General features: G+C 33.1%; 2 protein-coding genes across 2 annotated transcripts; one reads left to right on the top strand and one right to left on the bottom strand.

Moving 5' to 3' along the window:
* Window positions 1–6,358: 6,358 nt before the first annotated feature.
* LOC123903282 (putative HVA22-like protein g) lies at window positions 6,359–10,012 on the bottom strand. The gene is made up of 7 exons (XM_045953231.1): window positions 9,648–10,012; window positions 9,477–9,551; window positions 9,270–9,368; window positions 8,650–8,706; window positions 8,481–8,544; window positions 7,783–8,007; window positions 6,359–6,862 (listed from the first exon to the last, which is right to left on the bottom strand). Exons 2-7 carry the CDS (start codon window positions 9,506–9,508, stop codon window positions 6,485–6,487), a joined length of 855 nt encoding a protein of 284 aa, XP_045809187.1. The 5' UTR covers window positions 9,509–9,551; window positions 9,648–10,012; the 3' UTR covers window positions 6,359–6,484.
* Window positions 10,013–15,615: 5,603 nt separating this feature from the next.
* Window positions 15,616–16,569, top strand: LOC123903281 (transcription repressor OFP6-like). Its single transcript, XM_045953230.1, has one exon. The coding sequence runs from the start codon at window positions 15,790–15,792 to the stop codon at window positions 16,324–16,326; it is 537 nt and encodes a 178-aa protein (XP_045809186.1). The 5' UTR covers window positions 15,616–15,789; the 3' UTR covers window positions 16,327–16,569.
* Window positions 16,570–22,882: the final 6,313 nt, after the last annotated feature.

The following is a 22,882-nucleotide window of genomic DNA, read 5'->3' as shown; positions in this document are numbered from 1 at the left end:
ATCGTCATTGGCACACCCAAAATCCAATTGTTATTGGTACCCACTCAAAAAATCCAATTATCATTGGTATCCACTCAAAAATCCAATCGTTATTGGTACCCCCAAAGTCCAATTGTTATTGGCATCTCTCAAAAGTCCAATCGTTATTGGCATCCCCCCAAAGTCCAATTATTATTGGCATCTCTCAAAAGTCCAATCGTTATTGGCATCCAACCAAAATCCAATTGTTATTGGTATCTACTCAAAAGTCCAATCGTCATTGACACCAACTCAAAATCCAATCGTTATTGGTACACAGAAAGAGCCCGATTGTTATTGGCACCCAAAATCCAATCGTTATTGGTACCCAGCAAAAAGTCCAATTGTTATTGGCGCACCTCAAAAATCCAATTGTTATTGGTACCCAGCAAAAGTCCAATCGTTATTGACACCAATTCAAAATCCAATCGTTATTGGTACCCTCAAAACCCCAACCACGTTTGGCACCACTTTGCAACCTAATCACCGTTGGCAATGTTTAAGCCCAATTGTCATTAGCACTCACTTTGCAACCTAATCACCATTGGTCACATTTAATCCCAGTTGTCATTAGCACCCGTTCGTAAAAAATCCAATTTCTACTCGTCCCAATGATCATCACATGCACTAGTCATGCATTCCACTTCATGCATTCGTGCATCAACAATATGCCCAGCAAACAAAGACACATCATGCATATCATGAATCAACAAATTCATTTGCATTAGCATTGCATCTTTAGGCATTAAGACATGCATAAACAATCATTGCATCATCCAAGATATGCATGCAACAAATTCAAAGGTTTCTCCCCGCAGAGTACAACCTTCAGTCTTCAACCACGAGCAAGGTGGAGTCACTTTTTCCCCAGCAAATCTGAATTTAAAGATGTTCAGCTTTCTCCCTAGCGAATCTTTTAAAGAATCCTAGGACAGGATATCTTAAAAGTACATCCCCAGCAGAATCTCCTAGAAGAACATCACCTTATCTCAAGTATCGACCTTCAGTGAGGGCGGCTGAATAAGATCAAAAGAGGATTGACCTTCAGTGAGGGCGGCTGAATAAGGTCAGAAGTGGATTGACCTTCAGTGTGGGCGGCTGAATAAGATCAAAACAGAAGATTGACCTTCAGTGTGGGCGGCTGAATAAGATCAAAAAAGGATTGACCTTCAGTGAGGGTGACTGAATAAGATCAAACCAAGGATTGACCTTCAGTGTGGGCGGCTGTATAAGATCAAAACAGAAGATTGACCTTCAGTGTGGGCGGTTGAATAAGATCAAAAGAGGATTGACCTTCAGTGAGGGCGGCTGAATAAGATCAAAAGAGGATTGACCTTCAGTGTGGGCGGCTGAATAAGATCAAAAGAGGATTGACCTTCAGTGTTGGCGGCTGAATAAGATCAAAAGAGGATTGACCTTCAGTGTGGGCGGCTGGATAAAATCATTTTCAAAGATTGACCTTCAGTGTGGGCGGCTGAATAAGATCAAACCAAGGATTGACCTTCAGTGTGGGCGGCTGAATAAGATCGAATCATGGATCAGGGGATTGACCTTCAGTGTGGGCGGCTGAATAAAATCAGAATCATCTCTACCTTGAGTATCCGGTTTTTCCAGGGAAGTGGATCTCATTTTCTGTCATCATTAAACTTCTTTTTCTCCATAAGAGCAAAATTAGGGCATTTGTATTTAATTACCTTGCACCTCAAGAATATAAAGACAAATGTCATACATATTCAAGGGTCCAAGATAATTAAATAGGGGCAGCTGTTATACCCTAATTTTGTCCTACCCCTTTTTTTAAAAAAAATAAAAAAATAAAAAAATTAAAAAATAAATTAATTTTCATCACTTATTTTCTATTATTATTATTATTAAAAAAAAATCAAAAGAAAGAGGGGGAAAGAAACAAGCAGAACAGAACACGTGAAACACTTGCAACAACAACTTGGCAGCACTCCCTTCTCCCATTCAAACTCAAAATTTTAACTTTTTCCTTAATTTGATCAAGGCTTCACCATTGATTAAAGGTGGAGCTTTTCCTTCCCTTCTTGGCCACTCAAACCCTAATTTTCTAGTATAAGTAGAGGTAACTTTTCAGAGCAAAGGGAGGCGATTTTTGGAGAGAAGAACAGAGAGAAAAAAAAACCAAAAAAACTCATCTTTTCATCACTTTTCCAAAAATTCGAAATCCATTCAAACACCCTCTAACCTTCACTTTTCTTCACCCAAAAGCTTACAAAAACTTTCAGTAGATAATAACCATCGAAAAAACGAAAGAAAACCGTCCAGAAAAGCCTACCCAAAACTCCAAAATTGCCAAGAAAAAGGGGTTAACAAACCCACTGATACAAAGCTCAAAACAAGTAGGTTTCTAAACGTTTTTTACTCATGAACACCCACTGAAGCTTTTACATTCGTTAATTTTGCTTAATCTTGCTTAAATCATATTTTGGTTTTTTGAGTTCTCAAGTTGTTGTTCCGTATTTTCAAAATATAAGCCTCCACTGTGAAATCTAAGCATAGATTCATGACCAGTGCGAAAAAACGAGCAAAGTTTTGTTGATGTTGTTGTGCAGGGCCGAGCTTCATTCGAAGCTTTAATGGCCGCTGTTGTTGTTGTTCTTCACGTGAAGAAGATGATGGGAGGTCGAAGACGATGACGTGGCGACGCGTCATTGGCTCCCTCCCAAGTTTAAACGCGCCCGTTAGATCTAGTGTAAGGCCAAGATCTGTTTTAGGATTTCATTAAATCCAAGCCACTTGATTAAATCAGAAGGCCCAGATCCGTGATAGCCTACCGTACACTTTAGTTCTTACGCTGCAGTAGATTATTTTTCTTCTGATCTTTTTTTTTGGACGAATTGGGCCTGGGCTTGGTGTTGCAGTGCTGTTGCCTCACCCCCAGAACCCATTCTTGCACCCCCAGAAGCGATTTACTTAATTTTAAGTGCTTATTCACATAAGTACTTATTCAAATAAGAGCTTATTCACATAAGTGCTGATTTAAATAAGTGCTTATCATTTGGAAATAATTATTTGAGTTATTGATTAATTAGTCAATTAATTAAATACTTGATTAAGTGAGTAACCATTTAAGTTGTTTGATAAAAAAGTACTTAAGTTACTAAGTGCTTAAATGGTTAAATACTTAAATAAGTGCTTATTAATTAAGTGATTAATTAATCAAAACCACTTAAGTTTATTTTAATAAACTCATGATTCAATGTTTAGATTGCTTACTTGAATCAACACTTTCATCTTAAGTTTATTTCTCAAAAGCACTTCATTACTTTGAAAACCCCAAAACTCAACTTTTTTTCTTACTTGTAATAAATGCGATTTGAGCAAAATTGACGAGGATAACAAAAAGCTTCAATTGGCGCATATATGTATATATTTTTGTTTGCATGATTTGCTCTTTGTTTTGCTTTAAACGTAAAAAACTCAATAAATAGAATGAAAAAGGAAGGGACTGATGTATGACTTTCTCTACCCGAATGGTTCCGAGGCCCTGACGTATGACTCGTGTCTCGGATCATTCTCATTCTCCAACCTTAAAGCACGTAAAAAACATCTCTTAATCTTTTCTTTTGATTTCGTTAAATCAAACTAAAACGACTTAAGATTAAAAGGATGAAAAAGGAAGGGACTGACGTATGACTTTCTCTACCCGGATGGTTCCGAGGCCCTGACGTATGACTCGCGTCTCGGACCATCCTCATTCTCAAACATTTTCACAAAAACTCATAAAATCAACTCAACACACTCAAACCTTTTCCACTACCCTCGCGCGCAGTAAAAGTAAAACTCTTTTCACAAAACGGGTGACGTTTTCGTCCTTTCTCCGTAACACAAACAACGCTTAAGCCTCCACCGTGCGAGCATACAAGCAGCGTTTAAATACGAGAATGCGACTTAGACGTCATGCGTCTAAAAACAACCAACCCACAAACATTTTTTACCCTGAACTACGAAACCCTGATTTTCCCATTGCACCTGGGAATACGTAGGAGCGAGATTCAACATCTTGTCGGGCATAATAAAAAACAAAACCTTTTTCCCCGCATCTATAATAACATAAATAATAATAAAAACAAACTTTTTCTATCGATGAAGCAAGAAACGAGTAATCAAGCAAACATTAAAAAAACACATTAAAGCAAACAAACAATTTCCCTCTAAAAGGTTCCCGTTGAGTACAACGGATGTGAGGGGTGCTAATACCTTCCCCTCGCATAACCAACTCCCGAACCCTTTTTCTCTACCCCTCAAGGTTTTCTCGATATTTTCCTTTCCTTTCCTTTCTCTGGGATAAATAAAATTCGGTGGCGACTCTGTTTCTTTTCGAGTGTTTACACTCGAGGGTATTTTTCGCGCCGCGACACACCGATTAATCCAAGGGGACCAATCTCACCGCCCACTTGCGCGGGCCCCATTTAAAGCTAGAGTTTTTTGCTCTGTATTGGTCCAACCCAATTATTATTGGGCTACACATTATCAAACTTGGCCCGAACCATGTGGCTCATGTGGGCTAATAGGCCTTGTAGTGGATGTTTTTTCTTCCGATCCCTCGTGTTTATTTTATACCCAATGAAACCGAAATTTACGCTGAATTTGCACTAGAAAAAATTCGGTTTTTGTGAACCGAATTTTTTTGCAAGGGCAAAATTGAAATATTTGGGATATAAAAGAATCATGGAGTCGGAAGAAAAAACATCCTTACAATGACATAAATGTGTTTATAATGGGCCGGGACGAATTTCAATGTGCTAGCCCGGCCCAGTCCAATGTCCATATCCATATGGTCTACATGGACTTGTACTAAAAAAAGTCCGATTGTAACCCCCCTCAATTCTTTTCTACCCCCTGAATTTCCGTTTTTGCCCCTGGGGGTACTGCGGTTTATACGAACCGAAATAAGCTGACATTCTGATAAATTTCGGTAACCACTTACCGAAATCTGGGACATTTCGGTTCGCAGGTACCGAAACAATTATTTCGGTAAACTTCTACCGAAAATGGCCTAATTCCAGCGACCAACGTACCGAAATCTATGACATTTCGGTTCGCAGATACCGAACAAACTGACGTTCGTTTTTTGTGTACCAAAAACGCTAATGTTCGGTTTGCAGTTACCGAAATGGTCTAATATTTGGCTTCGGTGAATACGAACCGAAATTTTTTGGCAAAAATGTTTCAAACCGCAAGGGGCAAACTTGGATTTTTGGGGGTAGAAAAGAATTGAGGGGGGTTGGGAGAGAAACCATCAATTTTGCCATGTTTTTTAGGCCCAACCCATCTTTAACAACTCTATTAATGGATATTTTAGTGTAATGTAAACACACATATTCTTATTTTAAAACAATGATACGGCAAAATAGTGGAATTTTATTGAATGTAGTGTAAACATGCACTTTTTTAAAATCCATTTAAATAATTTAAAGATTTTGTGTATTATTCGAGACTATTTTTAGACGTGGTATTATTCTTGTTTTTTTATTTATTTATTTATTTTTACCATTAATATTCGGTCCACTGGACCGTCTAATTTAGTTCGGAAGTCAGTTCTTGCATGACATCAAGAGGTTTAAGCCCCCTTCCGATTATAGTTGCGAGTGATCAAACTGTGGTCTTTCCTATTAAGTTTAACGTCAATAATCACTAAACTAACTAATAATTAGTTACACCGTACTACTATTAAGAGAAAAATAATATGCACCACAGTATAATTAATTAAACTCTTCTATTATTTCGTTTGTGATATTCAAATTCAAAGGATTCCGCATTCCGTGCAGGCTTGAAGAATAACACGTTTCTTAATTTTCTTGTTTGAAAATTCAACGTAAACTACTAACTACTAAGTATTGCCCAAAGGGCATTGCTATATGGTGCGAAGCATTTTTCGCACAAAAGGCACGAACAGTGCAATTTGGTACGCTTGACTTTTAAACCCTGTTCTCTTGTTCTACTTTTTTTACAAAAATAATTAAACAGTCAAAGTATACACCCATATGCTACTTTTCACCTCTTGCTTGACCGTCTCATCTCATGTACATCAAAGTTTTTTGGATAGCGTATTCAGATTGAACTCATTTTAGTGACAATTCATATTAAATATTTTTTTATTCATATTGCCTTTATTTTAGTATTTTTATGTTGGGACAGATTGAGGTAGCAGCGCCGGATTGCTCTTTTTGCTCTTTTGGATGATAAAATGCAAACTACAGAGCCTAATAGTGCATTCGCGTGATTTCGACGAATTCAGTTGTCGTACCAAATATTATTATCCATTTCGAAATTAGCAAAATGTATGTATACTTAAAGAAAAGTGCACTATGTATGAACGAATGAGAATTTTTTAAAAAATATAAGAAAGAGAAACAAAGTCTATTTAATTTCATTTTCCCTATTATTTTGGTTTTAAGGGGATTGATGAAGCTGTGACTATATAATATTTACATTATTATTACTGTTGTTTATTACGTATTGGGGTTTTAGGGGATCCAGGGTTTTGTGAATCTAGTATTGGGGTCTTAGGGGATCGAGGGTTTTGTGAATCTAACTTTCTAAGTCTTGCGCGCGCTCGGTTGATTCTTTCTTTTACGCTCACATCATCTTGACCGTCATCTTCTACCTCGTCCATATATTCGGTTTCAGCATCAACAACGTTAGCACGTGCTGCTCTCGACTTTGGTGTCTCTGATCTGTGACGATTGATTGTACTTGGTGATGATGGTGGACTTATTTCCCATTTCTTGCTTTTGCTTAGTGAACTATTTTGCTTCATAAAGGATGATTGCACTGTTGATTTTTCTTGACCATTTTGAACTGGCTCCTCACTTTTCTGCAATTGATTAATGCAACATCATAAGTTACACAACATCTTCAAAGTTACATTATTATCTCGAGGGAAAAATTGTTTATTTTGAGTTCTTAAATCAATTTGACAAATATTTCTATAATTTTTTCTTTAATGGAGTTAGGTCTCAAGGTTAGCTTCTAAAAAACTAGCCAATGCCTCTTAATTTTTTCTTTGCTATGGGAACTGTTTCCGTCGAATTCTTGGTAGAAAAAGTAATACTTTCATCTTGAAAGTGGTATTTCGATAAATCCTGATAATCCTTATTCCTTTCTATGAGTGGGAGGTGCAACATATCACGTGTTGGAGCCGATAGCGGTTTGGTGGATTGTTGGTGCTAGGTCGCGATGTCTCTGTTGGCGTGCAACCTATTTCAAGTCTACATTCTCTTATGACCTTCTTGTCTCCATTATTAGTCGTTCGGGTTCAGGCTCTGTGGTTGTAGTGGAGTGGTGCTTGTAGCTGAGTGTGGGCAGGTGTTCGTTTTTCTATTGAGTACTCCACCGGTACACCTTTTTGTTGTGTTTCCCCCACCCTTTCCTTTGTTTGAAATTTGTAATGATACTTTCTCAAGTGTATATAGAAAAAAATCTATTTATGAATATCTTTGCCATTAAAAAAAATAGCAATGCCTCTTATTTGAAGAACAACTATATTTATATTTATTTTGTTTTACAAAATGGTACTCTGCTTTAGATTGGAGAAGCTAAGAATATTATCACTTAGACTAATTTATTGTTGATGAAACATTCAGAAATCACAATATTACCATCATTTATTATGGTTAAGTATATAAAAAATGGAGATTAATTGTTCACATGTAATTAACAAATATTGAACATTGTTGATTGAAAAAATTGTAACTAACTAGTTTTGTGAACCTTTCCTATTTTTGGAGAGTTTACCGGAGTAGTACTAGTAGTGGACTTGGAGGAAAATTTAGAAGATTGAGAAGCCAATTGCTGAAGAGCTTGGAGAAATGCAGTATGTCCAAATTGTGCACAATATTGCCAATAAAATATAACATAATCCCATCCCCTAGCTTTCCACTCTTGTATTGTCCTATCAATGTCATTTTCATGCTTTGATATATATGGCCTCAAAACTGTCTCATAAATGAAACTGGTTCCCTGCATTTATAATAACAATTTGTGATTTAATTCATATATTATATCATTAAAAATGAACATATATGTAATAAGAAAGACATGCATCGACAATTTATATAATAATGTCAACCATGTATTCTGTTAAATCACCTCAGTTTTTAATTATCTTAATGATATAATGTGGAGAAATGATATGATGCATTTTAATGTATTCTTTTATACAATGCCATCAAAATATACTTTAATGATATGATGTGGAGGAATAACTCATTCTTGGTGGACGTTCTTGTAAAAATATTTTAGCATGTAACTCACCGCATTCCAACGTCTATGAGTTGACAATTTATCACTAAGTATCAAAATTAATTTCTTTATATTATTGGCACAAAAATACTTTATACCCATGAAGAGTATCAAATGCAAATTAAATACCATTGAAATTAATCAATAGATGCAAGGAAAAAAAGTATCATGATATAGTGAAAATAGCTTACCCTAGTTTTAGGATACCACATGTAGACAAAGAACACCAGTTTCGCCTCTCCATACATTGGCAACCTTCATATAAGTTCAAATTGAATTCACAAGATGAAGTTAAATAATTTAGAAGGCAACAACATGCATAAATAAATAATTATTATTGTTAAAAAATTCTATACTTACCATGAAATAAATATATCCAAAAACTTTTCCAATACGGTGAAGAGGGCCACAATAGTCCTAGAAATAGATGACAAAAATTAACATAATTCAGAGATGTATTTCAAAGATGTATCCGAAGCTTAAAAATTAAATGATCCTGTGGTTTTCAAGGGATTACTTTCATAATTGGACTTTTCAAAGCATATTATTATTTTACTAAAAATATAAAAATTAAAGGAGTATTTTTTTTCACTTTTTCAATTCACTCAATAATCTACTCCCTCTAATTTTAATATAAATAACAAAGTTTATATTCTATAAAATAAAAAGTTTATGTATTTGTACCAAATTTTGGACCAAATACTTTTGACCAATTTTTGAAATAGTTCATCCGAAATTTTAAATGAAGGTTCACGACTACAACCTATGCTATGTAGTATGTAACACCATTGAGACCACATCAACAATATTTGACTGCAATTTTTTAAAATATTGCTATTGCAACCGCTGTTTAAAACATTAAAAATTGCTTTAAAATGTTGTTTAATCTTATCATCACCATCATTATCTAGCAACATCATCAATCATTAAATTCATTTCAGAAGAATTTAAGTGCAAAGAAGAGACATATATATATGTACCAATATTTACACCAAAAACGAAGTTCCTCAATATCAACACGGTTTTTCTCCACTGTTTTGTAGCATTCAAATCCAGGGTATGCATACCCTAGTAGAAGACTGCAATTCAAAATGGATCATAAGAATATAACATAACACAATGACTCAAAATAAATAGGAAAAAAATTCATTCATTAAATTTCTCAAAATTAAATTAAATAAACATACATGAGGCAACGATTGATAAAATCTCCCAACATTTTCAACAGCTTTTATTTACACCAGCACAAACTGCGTGGAAATCTGAAAATCAAATCAAACAAATAACCCATCAAATTCTGAATTAAACATGTTAAAAAAATGAAACACACTTTATAAAGAAAATATATATCACATCACCTGTCGTTTTACGACGAGATTCTGAGCCCCACAACTGAAAGAGGCACCCAAATTATATCAAACCGATGGTCTGGTAATTAGGGTGCCTCAAACAAAACTTGAAATGAAAATTAAACAAGGTGATTTTATTTTTTTTATTCTTTAGAAGCTAATGTGGTTTATTCTTTTGAAAGAATTGGCCTCTGATTCTCTCTTTCTCTTGAAACAAAATGAGAAAGAAGTCTTTGATCAGAGGCAACAAAAAATTCTCAACGATGTACAATAGTAGAATAGAATGAATTTTATAATATTTATAATAGAAAAAAAATAGTTAATTTGAGGAGAGAGAAAAAGAATGAAGGGGTGTGTGTGATTCTCTTTAATTTTAGATGCAACTGTATGTGTTGTGTTTGTGGATTTGAGACATTTGTTTGGTACTTTTTCATAGGAAAAAACGGATTAACGGTTATACATGAAATGGTGCGAGGGCAATTTGGTCCTTTTGAGATTTTCTTTTGAATTTTGTAGGACGTGGATGAGTGTATGGTTTTGATTAATTAATATGAATATTTAACTTAATTTTCGTTAACAAGGGAATTTTTTTTGTGGATGAGCACGTTGTGATTGTTGCAGATTGGCCGGTTAATGCTTAATTATAGATATAATCCACCTAATTATTATGGTGGAGAACCAACAATCTAGAGTTGGGTTGAAGGATTTTTTATTGGATAAATGATCATTTACCCCCTTAGAAAATAAGCGAATTTTCATTTGCCCCTGTGTAGATTTGTTTTCTGTTTACCTCCTGCAAAACATAGATTCCCTCATTTTGCCCCCTGGGTGTACAGCAGGACATATGACTATGCACATATGCTGACGTGACTTGTACACGTGGAAAAAATCATTTATATTTTTTTAAAAAATTCCACGTCAGATAATATATTATTTTTTAAAAAAGAAATTCCTAAAATAAAAAAAAAAGGTTTTTTTTCCTAAAATAAAAAAACGAATTTTTTTATTTTGCACCAAAAATAAAGATTTACTCCAAGACTTACTCCCAAATAAAATTTATTTTTAAAATAAAAATTTTAAAGATTTATTTTCAAATCTTTTTTCATTAAAGAAAAATAGAATCTTTATTTTTTAAAAACAAAACCATTTTATGTTAATATTTTTGAATTAAAAAAAAAGGTACCGTAAAAAAATAGAAAAAGAAGTTTCAGTTTTCATCTTCTACCAAAACTATTTGCCCTAGAACTAGAGATAACGAAGTAGAAGAGGACTCCGGCGATTGAAGAAGACGACGGTAAATACGATCACGACGGTGGAAGCAAATGATTTTCGGCGAAGCCTGAACCATGAAGAAGAAGTAAAGTAAAGTTATGCAGAAAAAGTAAAGTTTTGTTTTTAAAAAATAAAGATTCTATTTTTTTTTAATTAAAAAAGATTTGAAAATAAATCTTTAAAATTTTTAATTTAAAAATAAATTTTATTTGGGAGTAAATCTTGGAGTAAATCTTTATTTTTGGTGCAAAATATATTTTTTTTTTTAATTTTAGGAAAAAAAATTTAAAATTTATGCAGAAAAAAGTAAAGTTTTGTTTTTAAAAAATAAAGATTCTATTTTTTTAATTAAAAAAGATTTGAAAATAAATCTTTAAAATTTTTAATTTAAAAATAAATTTTATTTGGCAGTAAATTTTGGAGTAAATCTTTATTTTTGGTGCAAAATAAAAAAAAATACGTTTTTTTATTTTAGGAATTTTTTTTATTTTTTTTAAAAAATAATATATTATCTGACGTGGAATTTTAAAAAAATATATAAATGATTTTTTTCCACGTGTATAAGCTACGTCAGCATATGTGGACAGTCACATGTCCTGCTGTACACCCAGGGGGCAAAATGAGGGAATCAATGTTTTGCAAAGGGGTAAACAGAAAAAAAATCTGCACAGGGGGGTAAACGAAAATTTGCTTATTTTGCAGGGGGGTAAATGATCGTTTACCCTTTTTTATTTTATTTTTTTACCTAGCTTATGGTTAGAATTAGGTGAATGAGTATTAGGACTAGGGTTTGAAGCCTCGTTCGCTGCGTATTACACGCAATGTTCATGTCAATCAAACTATCTTTTTTAATTTTACTATCCATGGATATCTGTAAATTATTCAATGGGACGGGTGTTATCTCGAATTTTTTACAATATGCATTTAATGCCAAATTGGTGCATCCTCTTAAATACGTGTCCAAATAAGATGGATGTAAATAATAATTGGAATGTATCCATGAAGGTCCAAAATGAACACATTAATTAAGTTAATAAAAGATATGAAAAAGTGATTAAATTACCTAAATTAAGCCAATTTAAGGTCTTTATTTCATAAAATGTTTTATTAACAAAAAAGCAAAATTGCCTTCGAATCGTATGGGTTTTCGAATCCTAGCATTCGAATGTATGATATTATGGACTTGGAATTATTTTCATTTCTAGCAGGAAATAACAGAGGACTCGATGGTTGAATTCGAGTGACAGTTAGAGCCAAAGAGACAGTTATTCTTTTCAAAGCTGATCAAGAGATCGTGGGTTCATGCGTTTGGAGAGTTGGCGAAGCACGTTTCACAGGCAGATGTTTATTATCGTGTCTATAAATAGTAGTTCCTTTAGTGGAATAAGGGTTACAATTCAGATACAGAAAATTCACAAAACCCAAAGAATCCATGCGTTCGAGAGAAAAGGGTGCAGTGAAGAAAATGTATGAATTCATGAACCATTTCTTTTCTTTGTAAAACTCTTACATTTTAATACAATTTTTATCATTCCACTGCAATTTATTTTTTGAAATCTTTAAATGGTTCTCTCATTCGAGTGAATCTCTTGTTTGATTTACATTTTATTTTGTAAGTTACTCGTTTAAATCTTTTTCAAACTGGTTTAATAAATATTTATTTTAATGATGAACATTCAAATCAATGCACAAATATTTACTAGTTGATCCTGCAAGTAATTAATTTAAACTAGTGGTTGTTTATGAAAAACCAACGTAAACAATGGGTACAAATATCATACTATCCGCCTCCATGAACATCTATTTACATTTGTACCTTCTGCTCAATTTCACCAATACACTACACATACCTGCTACTTACACCCCCTTCTATCTTAGTTTTGTTTAAACACTACGCAAACCTACTATTTACACCCCACTTCTCTATTTTCACTAAAAGTCCTATTTTCTTCTTAAAAATTATTTTCTCCCGTTCCCTTTCTTAATTATATTACCACCATCAATTAGAACTCTATTTTAATATGACACCCTTACTAATTCATTGCCTCTAAGTCTACCCCACTTAACCAAATAATTACGCATAAACACTCCAAAATTAATTAAATTTGAATAAAATAAACAGTATATTTTTTAGATATATTGAATAACTAATGTATCTAGTCCACTTTTTAGACTAGATACACAATGTTACTCTGCGAAACTCGCGTTTGGAGTGTCAAAACGCCGAAACAAACAGACATTTAATACCACAATCAACATTCTTATTTCCGTGATTTTTTTAATGGAATTTTATATTGAGGGACAAAGTTCATACTCCCTCCGATCTTTATTATAAAAAGAAGTTTATTTTTTAGATTCATAGAATGTTAGATAACATTCTATGAATCTAAAAAGTAAACTTCTTATAATAAGGACCGAAGGGAATATATGTTAAAAAAGTTATTAACAACAAATATTTTTTATTAATTAAATAGTAATTTTTTTAATTAAATAGTAAATTAATTAATGACACAACTCATGTTTTGGGTTAGAAAAATAAATTTCTATATTGAAAAGTTTTGACCAAAAAGATACTCCTAGGTATAGATCGTACTTGAGAGCGGATTCTCTCATGTCACTTTAGGGTAATTTTTTTCTTTTAGTCATTGATTTAGATGGAAAGAGAAAAGGAAAAGAAAAAAAATGTGAATTGAAAAATAGAGATTAAAAAAATTGAGAGAATTCATTCTCAAGAAATGTTGATTGGTATGAAACAATCGGCAACGAAACACACGAACACTTAACCGACTCCTTTAAGCACTCACCCTTACCTGATTTTCACCAAACACGTACTGTAATGTTATATATAATAATATATGTATGAGAGATAAGTACTAACCTTAATGAAAAATACTTCCTTAGGCACAACCACAAAGTATAGGTGTTAGACACACACATAAGTAAAATTAATTTAAAGAAAAAATGATTAAAATTATATTAATTGATGTGATTATTTTATTTTTCTTTAATTTTTTTGATTGATGTGTGTGTGCGTGAATGTTGTGCTTATATTCTTGTGCCTAGGCAAGAATGTCTCAACCTTAATATGATTTTTGTCAAATACATAACAGATGAAAATATTATTATGAATGTGTGTGAGAAATAAGGTTTGTACCCATTCCTGTGTTTCTTGCCCTTTTTTTTTTGTTACAAAAAGAGGGCAGAGCCCAAAAAAAAAAACTAGAACACTATGCGAACACTTTGAGGCATGCAGATGCTGGATACATCATCAAAAATGAGACTTTGGAGTTCTCTAGGAGGACTCTCTAGAACATGCAAATCAAAAGAATTCAAAGTTAGACTGAAATTAGCTAACCAATCAGCTGATCTGTTTCCTTCTCGCCATGTATGGTTAAACTGAACATGCCAATTCATGTTCTTAAGATCACGAATACGCTTGATCAAAGTAGGAATATTTCCGTTAACGTTGCAGTTTCCTGTTACCATGTCGACCAACATCTTCGAATCACTTTCTACTTGAAGATGGGTAATTTCTTGCCTACGAGCTAAATTCATTCCGTTGTACATGCCCCACATCTCAGCATGGAGCGCATCACATGAGCCAATTTTACGCGCAAAACTGCTCAAACAATTACCATAGCTATCTCGAAGGAGACCGCCACACCCTGACAGGTTTATTGAGCTTTTTTGAGCGCCATCAAAATTGAGCTTAATCCATCATTCTTGAGGTTGCTTCCACCCAATAAAAATAGTATCTTTTTATTGAGGTCTTCCATTCACATGGGCTTTCTTGCCCTTTTTACTCGTATCAAATAGCACTTCTCTTCATTCTCGGTATTGATACGGTGTCTCAACTCTCAAGTCTTAACCATATGTGTTTCAATATTTGCCCTCATCATAAAACTTGTCATATAATCAATGCAGCTGAGATCAATCCTTCAAAAAGGCTGACTCTTGATCATTTACACGTGATCCAATGGCCATCATGTTAATACCTTAACAAACAAATAAACATCCCAAAAGAAATCTGCGGTCCAGATCACTCTGTCACCAATAAAGTTCAACAAACAAGGTCCCTCATATTAGTACCCCACTTTCGAAATATATAAATAAATATCGGACAATTGTATAAATTAATCTTCGAATACTGGGAGATCTAAATAAAAAACAAACTTTCTTTAAAAAATTTAACACAGCTACATGTTCAAATTAAAAATCAAACTCAGTACATTTATTAAAATAAAAGAAATTCGTGTTATGTCATATAAACATTTTTAGGTAAAGTCACTTATTTAACACTTATGGAGTTCAATTGAATATCAATAAAAATTTTCAAAATTTAAATTTATTTTAAAATAAATTAACATAAAACATAATATAAAATTAAATTTACTTATAAAATACCAATATCCAATTAAACTCAAATTAATATATTCAATTAAACTCACCAACAATCAATTGATTCAAGTGGTAAGGATCTTTGTCCTCTTAAGCATGTGGTCAGATGTTCGATTCATGACTCATATGAATAGAGAAAATTCGATTGGGAGGGGAGAACTCACCTTGTGTGCCCTACAGGTTCCCCAAAGGAGATTGGTCTCGTTAACGGCGGTGAAAACTTCGTACCAATACCATGATGACGAAAAATTATATATTCAATCAAACTCATAATATCTGTGTTCAGTTCACTATAAATAAATTGTGAACACTCACTCTCTCACACACACACACCTTCATCTCACTTTCTCATATCCCAACCAAAAGCCCTCTTACCAAAAATCAAACACAACACTTTTCATTGCATTTCTTTTCCCTTCCACTCCTCTGTTTCAAATCCTCTGTTTCAAACAGAACACTAAAACCTTAGCAAAAACAAAAAATGTCCACTTCCAAAAAAAACCTAACCTTAAACACTGTCTCCATAAATCTTGGTTGTGGAACATGTACAAGACCAAAACTTAGTCTAATTTTCAACCCAAAACCAAAACACAAAACTCTTCATCTTCATAAAAACTCTTCATCTTCCTCCACCCTTTGGAGAGAGAAAAACAGAGACATTATTGAAACTTCAACTAGCACATGTAACACTACACCAACAACAAACACCTCATTCGACTCCGAGAAATCGTCGTTGAAAGGATTTGGAAGAGTTGGAAATGAAGGTGTTGCTGTTGAGAAAGATTCTGATGATCCTTATCTTGATTTTAGACATTCAATGTTACAAATGATTTTGGAGAATGAGATATATTCTAAGGATGATCTTAGAGAGCTTTTGAACTGTTTTCTTCAGCTGAATTCGAAGGAACATCATGGGATTATTATCAGAGCTTTTACTGAGATCTGGAATGGTGTTTTTTCTGTTAAGTCTGGTTTTTCAGCTGGGTTTCATCTCAACCATATGTCACGTGACTTCTAGTTCTTGTTCTTGCTTCTCACGTGGATAACAACTTAGTTGTATGAATAACTGAATATTTTAATTCACTGTGAATTTGACAGAATTGCATAAGGTTGTTGTTAATTTGGTAAAGTTTTTTTTTTTTTTTCAATTTTAAAGAAATCACAAATCACTGCATGATGTGATTTCATTGAACTACTGTTGGTCTAAATATGTACTAATGATATGTATGGATGAACAGTGAGTTTGACAAAATTATGGTAACATAGTAATTTTTTTAATATTCTAAAATGTAGTTTTTAGTATTGTGGTTTGTTGCACATTTTGATCATCCAAATGTACAATGGAGGAATTGGAAACTCTGTTTTAATTATGTAAGAGTAACACTAGACTTTGCTATCAAAGAAAATTGAAAAAGATGCAACTTTTATGTATAATGTAGTAGTGTGGAAAATATTAGTTACATTACTTAGAGTGGAATTATTTGTATTTAGTTGTTTTGGTTATGATTTATCAAACTATTGGATATTCCCTAATAATATAAAGATGAATGTACGATTTTATGAGGAAACGACTATTCATTCATAATATATTTAAGATTTAAATATGATATTAGTCTCTGTATATATAACATTTTTTAGTTTTACTTTTGTAAGTTTTTTTTATTTGAATTTAGTCCTGCAATTTTTAGTATTAGGTCCCTGAATATATAGCTCAATTAGGAGGATATTGCATTTTAAATTCAGGATTTGAGATTTGAATTGCAAACACTTTAATTTTTCACTTTAAAAAAAAAAGAAATTTTATTCATTATACTACTCGATCAAAATGCAATAAATAGGAAATTTTAGTCACTACACTATTTTGAGAAAAAAAAATTGTACTAAATTATAAGTATGACACTGCAATAAGTATGAAATTTCCTACACCGCAATAAAGTAGGAAATTGTACTAAATTAAAAGCCAGTTTTGTAGGGTTGAGTTAGGTCTAACTCTCAATTCTAAGATGGTATCAGAGCCTCTCCACGATCTGTTGGACCACCTGTTATCGGGTTTTCGCTATCGGGCCACCCACCGTTTATATCCACGCACAAAACCCAATATTGTTAGGTGTGAGGGGGTGTGTTAAGAAGTATCACATCAGTTGCGAGATAACCTGAATGTATGTTTATAAATAAGAGACAATTATTACCTTAAAAATCGATTTTATAGGGTTGAATTAAACCCAACTTTCAATTCTAAGAACAACAAAATACATTCTAACTACTTAAAACGTTGTGTTTGTGTGTGTTACACTATTTCTTTTTTTCTTGATCTCTCTTCACAGAGCTACAATTTTTTTTAAGTGTTTTTTCGTTGAGAAACTAAACGAGACTATTAAGTCTTACCGTTTATTGCAATATATTAAGTTTTGCAACTCTAATTTACTAGTACTTCTACCTCATGCACCCCTTTTTTTTTAAGACCTTTATTTTTAAGAGGTCTCATGTCATAGTTCATGTGTCATATGCATCCGAGCCTCCTCTGCCACACATATCCACTTAGCTGCACATATTAAAATAGTATTTTTTTTTTTTTTTTAATAACATTTTACTCCGTATAGTATTTATTTCTCATAATTTCCATCATCGCTTTCTCTGTAACTTCATCATTGTGTATCACTGTGTGGAGCAGTGAATCAATTTTTACTGGCATGGCACCCATGGATTTAGTCAAATGTAGTTGCTAGGGTTTGAGTGTACTGTACTGTGTAAGGCAGTGGTGGGAAATATAGACATTGGGATTTGAATCACAATAATATGAAATATGAATGGTCCAACCGAGAAGAGACCGGGTTAATGATTTTTGGAAAATGCTAAAGAGTGTCCCGAAAATATTGGTTAAGGAAATAAAAATAGTAATTTGGCATTGGAACTTGTGCAATCAACTACTCAAAAGTTTAAAAAATATTATTTTCTATTCAAAACTTTCTTTTTTAATTTTTTTAACCAGTGCCCCTGGAGCACCGGTTAGCATAACCCATGATTTTTTTTTACCGAAACAAAAAATAGTAGTACTCCCAATATATAAAAATTGTACTCATTATATCAATTTGTTCCATAACTATATTCACAACTATTAATTTATTAATTTACTAATAGCATATTTTAGAAGGACAAATATGAAAGAAAAAAATTGGAACTTTTTAAATTATTAATAAAATAAAAAATGTATTTAAAAATGTCATACAAAATTAGGAATCAATTTATTATAGATTAAGTTTTTTTTTATTTTTTATTTCTTTATATTTTGTGTACTTTTCAACACTCATTACCATTACTATATATGTCCTATGTATTACCTCCGTACTTAAATATTAAATTTTCTTAAAAAATATTTTTGTCCTTTCTATAAGATTCCATTTGAATTTTTAACCACATAGGCACATATATACATTAATTACCTTTTTTTTACTAAATATACTTATAATTATTTTACTTTTTTTTTACACCTTATGATAATACCATTATAAAAAATTAAGAAATCCTTTCTCTTAGAAGGAAATATTTGTAAGAACAACACTCACCGTAAATAAAGTTTTTCATACCATATTAACTTTTTTAATTCTCATGATTTATTCAATGAGATTTTCATTAACTCAACTTGACAATCCTCTTATCTTCGAATCATTGTTTTAAGGTGGAGGTAAGTTCAATACATATCAATTGGTATTAAAATTTGGTTTGATTATTTGGACGTTAGGATTGAACAGGAAGATGAACCCTATAAAAAAAAGGGAAAATTCTGTCAAAACGCCGGTTGTTTAGGAGTGAATTTGTTACCAATTTTCATATATTAGTTGAGTTTCATGAACCTAATTTACAGTTTCACATCCTTATATAAAATTAAAAAATATCCACACTTATATTTAAAGATGAGGTAACATACATGGCATTGGGCACGATCACTGGCAAATTTGAATTTAAGCCCTTAAAGGAAGGTAGACTCCAATATGGGATCAAAGTCAGCAAGCATTTATAACTGACACCAAAGATATCAATCTTTCATTAGGCAAAAAAAAAATAGTTTAATTAAAATATCTCCTTATCAATCTTTCATTTATAACCCCGATCTTGAAATAGATAGCTAAAATTCCACAATTTAAAGGTGAATAAAGAGAACTCGGTGAAGAAGTGAGAGCATCAGGGAGGGAGAGAATCCACCTTGTGTGTCCCACAAGTTCCCCGACGAAGATTAGTCCTTCTTAACGACTGCAAACTTCGTACCAATAACATGGTAACAAAAAAAGAAAGTAAATTTGATCTGTCCAAAAATAAGAGAAGATAACTTCAGTTACTCTATATTTGATTTTAAAACTGTTCTTAGAACTGAACAAATCGGCAGCCAAGAGACTAAACAAAAATTGAAATTTTATTTATCACTTATTCACATGATAACTTTTTGTATTCGGCATAGTTTTTTTTTTTTTTTACAAAACACAAGTTGTCTAAAATACTAAAATAACACTTTATCTAACAAATATTATATAAGATAAAATTTGCTTCAATACCTTAAATTTTGTCGTGTACTATTAAGTCATGTATTGTTCTATCTAGTACTTACATTTGTAGTTCAAACACATGTTATATTATTAGGGTTTGTCTAACATGTGCAATATTGCGTTTTTATGAAAAAGATGAGTGATAAATAATTCTTGAGACATATGTTATATTATTAAGGTTTATCACACACTGTGTCACGTCAGCATTCTATTTGCAAAATTAACGGCAGGGTGATAACGAAAAAGATTGTAGAATTTGTTTTCACCATACAAAAATATAGGGACTATTTTTGATCATAGAGAAAAATATAAGGATTAAAAGCATATTTAACCCTTAAAAAATTCACTTGAATTGGGTCCCAAGAGAGATACTGCTCTGTTTTGTGAAGAAAAGAAAAACTCACACTTATTAAGAAAAATCAGAATATGATAATTTCGAGTTTTTTTTTGGTGTTTACTTTGAAATTAATTTCATAGGAAGATGTAAAATAATTTTTTTTTTTATAATCAAAAAATTATTATAAGGGAGTACAAAGGGGTACTCAAACCCTTACAACAAAGAGCACTAAACTAAGTGCTCAGAATACAAGACATATGATTTAAACACCAAAAAGAAAAAGGAGTACAAGTCTTACGCCCATACCGACTAGTGAACCACAACCAAGAATGAAGTTTGATTGTCTCCAATAACGACGAAACATCCGGAATATTGCCCTTAAAAATTACTTTATTGCGAAGATTCCAAATATTCCAAGTGGTTGCCAACCATACCAAGTACCGGACACGACCTTTGTCTTTCATTTTGAACAAATCACCAAATAAAATAAAATGACTCTACCATCGACTCCGGTTTGTAACGATGTCCCTAACCAAGATAAAACTTTGTTCCATACTCCCTTAATTACTAAAAGGACATGAAAAGAAAAGATGTTTTTCGTCCTCAGCTTGTTGAAAACACAAGACGCATGATAATTCATGAAGATTAGTCAAAATACCACGGTGATAAAGAGCTGCTCTAGTTGGTAATCTGTTTAATAATAACCTCCAACCGAAAACATTTACTTTCGAAGGAACATCCGACTTCCAAAGGCGCTGAATGGCCTCGAGCACATGAGCATCTTGAAGCTCTACCTGCCGCAGGTCTAATAAATACGTGTAACAGGATTTAACCATGAACAATCCATTCGAATTCGAAATCCAGCGCCACTGATCGTGATTATTGTTGTGAAGGGAAAAACCATCAAACAGACATTGTAATTCAGTGAGCTGTCGAACTTCGTTCACACTCAACGATTCAGACCAATTCCAGCTCCATAATAGCACTAAACCATTTCCTCGCAGACGTTCAGAAACCTTAACATTCCTGATCGCTTATTTAGCATACAAATCAGGAAAAAGATCACAAAAAGCCTGGTTTCCATACCATTTAAATTGCCAAAACCCAATGTTATTACCATTACCAACGCAACAACTAATATTTTATTTAAACCAACTATCACTCATCCCGCGCCCGGGACTAATAATATCACGCCACCACAAAGAGGAGTGTGCACTAGGCGTAATATCAAGATCACTCAGCAATAGAGAAGGTAGGTGACCATAACGGTAACGAAGCAAGTCAGCCCAAATTGCATTATCGTGATTCAAAAAACGCCATTTCCACTTGGTAAGCAAAGCCAAATTAAAGAGTTCGAGATTTTTTACCCCTAAACCACCTTTCTCCTTAGGTAAACAAATTTGATCCCATTTAACCCAGCAAACCTTTCTCTCCTCTGCACCACCACCCCACAAAAAGTTCCGCTGAATTTTCTCGATACTTTTTAGCACACAACAAAGAGCCCTGAAAAAAGAGAAAAAATAAAGAGGTATACTAGCAAAAACAGAATTGAACAGAGTGATGCGACCACCGAAGGAAAAATGACGGCTATGCCAAGAATTCAAACGTTTAGTCATAGCCTCCACAACAGGTTTCCAAGTCTCTCTCCTTCGCGGATTAGCTCCTACTGGTATTCCCAAAAACTTAAAGGGAATTGTCGCTGTATTACAAGCTAAAAAAGAGGCCCCAGCTTCAAAAAGTCTTGCACCCACATTGATACTGTAGAGTTTACTCTTCACAAAATTAATTTTTAAACCGGACACCAGTTCAAAACCTCTAAGCATAGACTTAATAGTCCAAAAATTCTCCCAACTGCCTTCTCCCATTATAATAGTATCATCCGCGAATTGTAACAATTAGAAGTGAAGATTGACATTTACCTTAAAGCCCCTGAACTTGCCTACATCAACAGCTTTCTTCATCATACTTGCCAAGCCTTCTGCGACAATAAGAAATAAGAACGGAGATAATGGATCACCTTGACGTAAACCTCTTCCCACTTTAAAATCCTAATAGGACTGCCGTTAACCAATATGGACATTGAACTTTCGAAGATACATGCTCGCATCCATTTTAACCAACCTTCCGAGAAACCCATTTTAGATATCATGCGATCCAAAAAACCTCAGCTGACTGTATCGTAAGCGCGTTCAAAATCAACTTTGAACAAAAGACAATTATCTTTCCTACGTTTGGCGAGATCGATGACTTCATTAAGTACCAACACCCCATCTAAAATCTGACGTTGTGGAAGAAAAACCGATTGACAAGAGGAGATCAATTTTCCCAACACCTTTTTCAAACGATTCGCCAATATTTTTGAAAGAATTTTATACAAGCTCCCTGATGGAAAATTTAGCAAGTGTACTAATTAGCCGTCAAGTAGTATAATAAAATCGTTCTCTCCGCAGGGATTGTTCTAAATCAACTGTAAATTGAAGACATACTCATGTAAATTGACATAAATTGTAAAAGGGGGTTCTTGTTTGGTTTCAAGTTCAAATTTTTAAACTTTGGAATTGCTTTGGTGTTTAGATTGATGTAAGAAAAGCGATTGGTCCTTTTTGGGTCATCTAATTACTATTTCTCTTGGTAATGTCATGTATGATAACGAATTAGTCAAATTAGTTTCATGATTTGATTAAAAACATAATTGATTA

The sequence above is a fragment of the Trifolium pratense genome, linkage group LG1 (assembly GCF_020283565.1).
Source record: "Trifolium pratense cultivar HEN17-A07 linkage group LG1, ARS_RC_1.1, whole genome shotgun sequence".
In the NCBI taxonomy this organism is placed as follows: Eukaryota; Viridiplantae; Streptophyta; class Magnoliopsida; order Fabales; family Fabaceae; genus Trifolium; species Trifolium pratense.
Note: the sequence above shows the minus strand (reverse complement) of the source record. Positions and strands in the feature narration are given on the sequence as shown.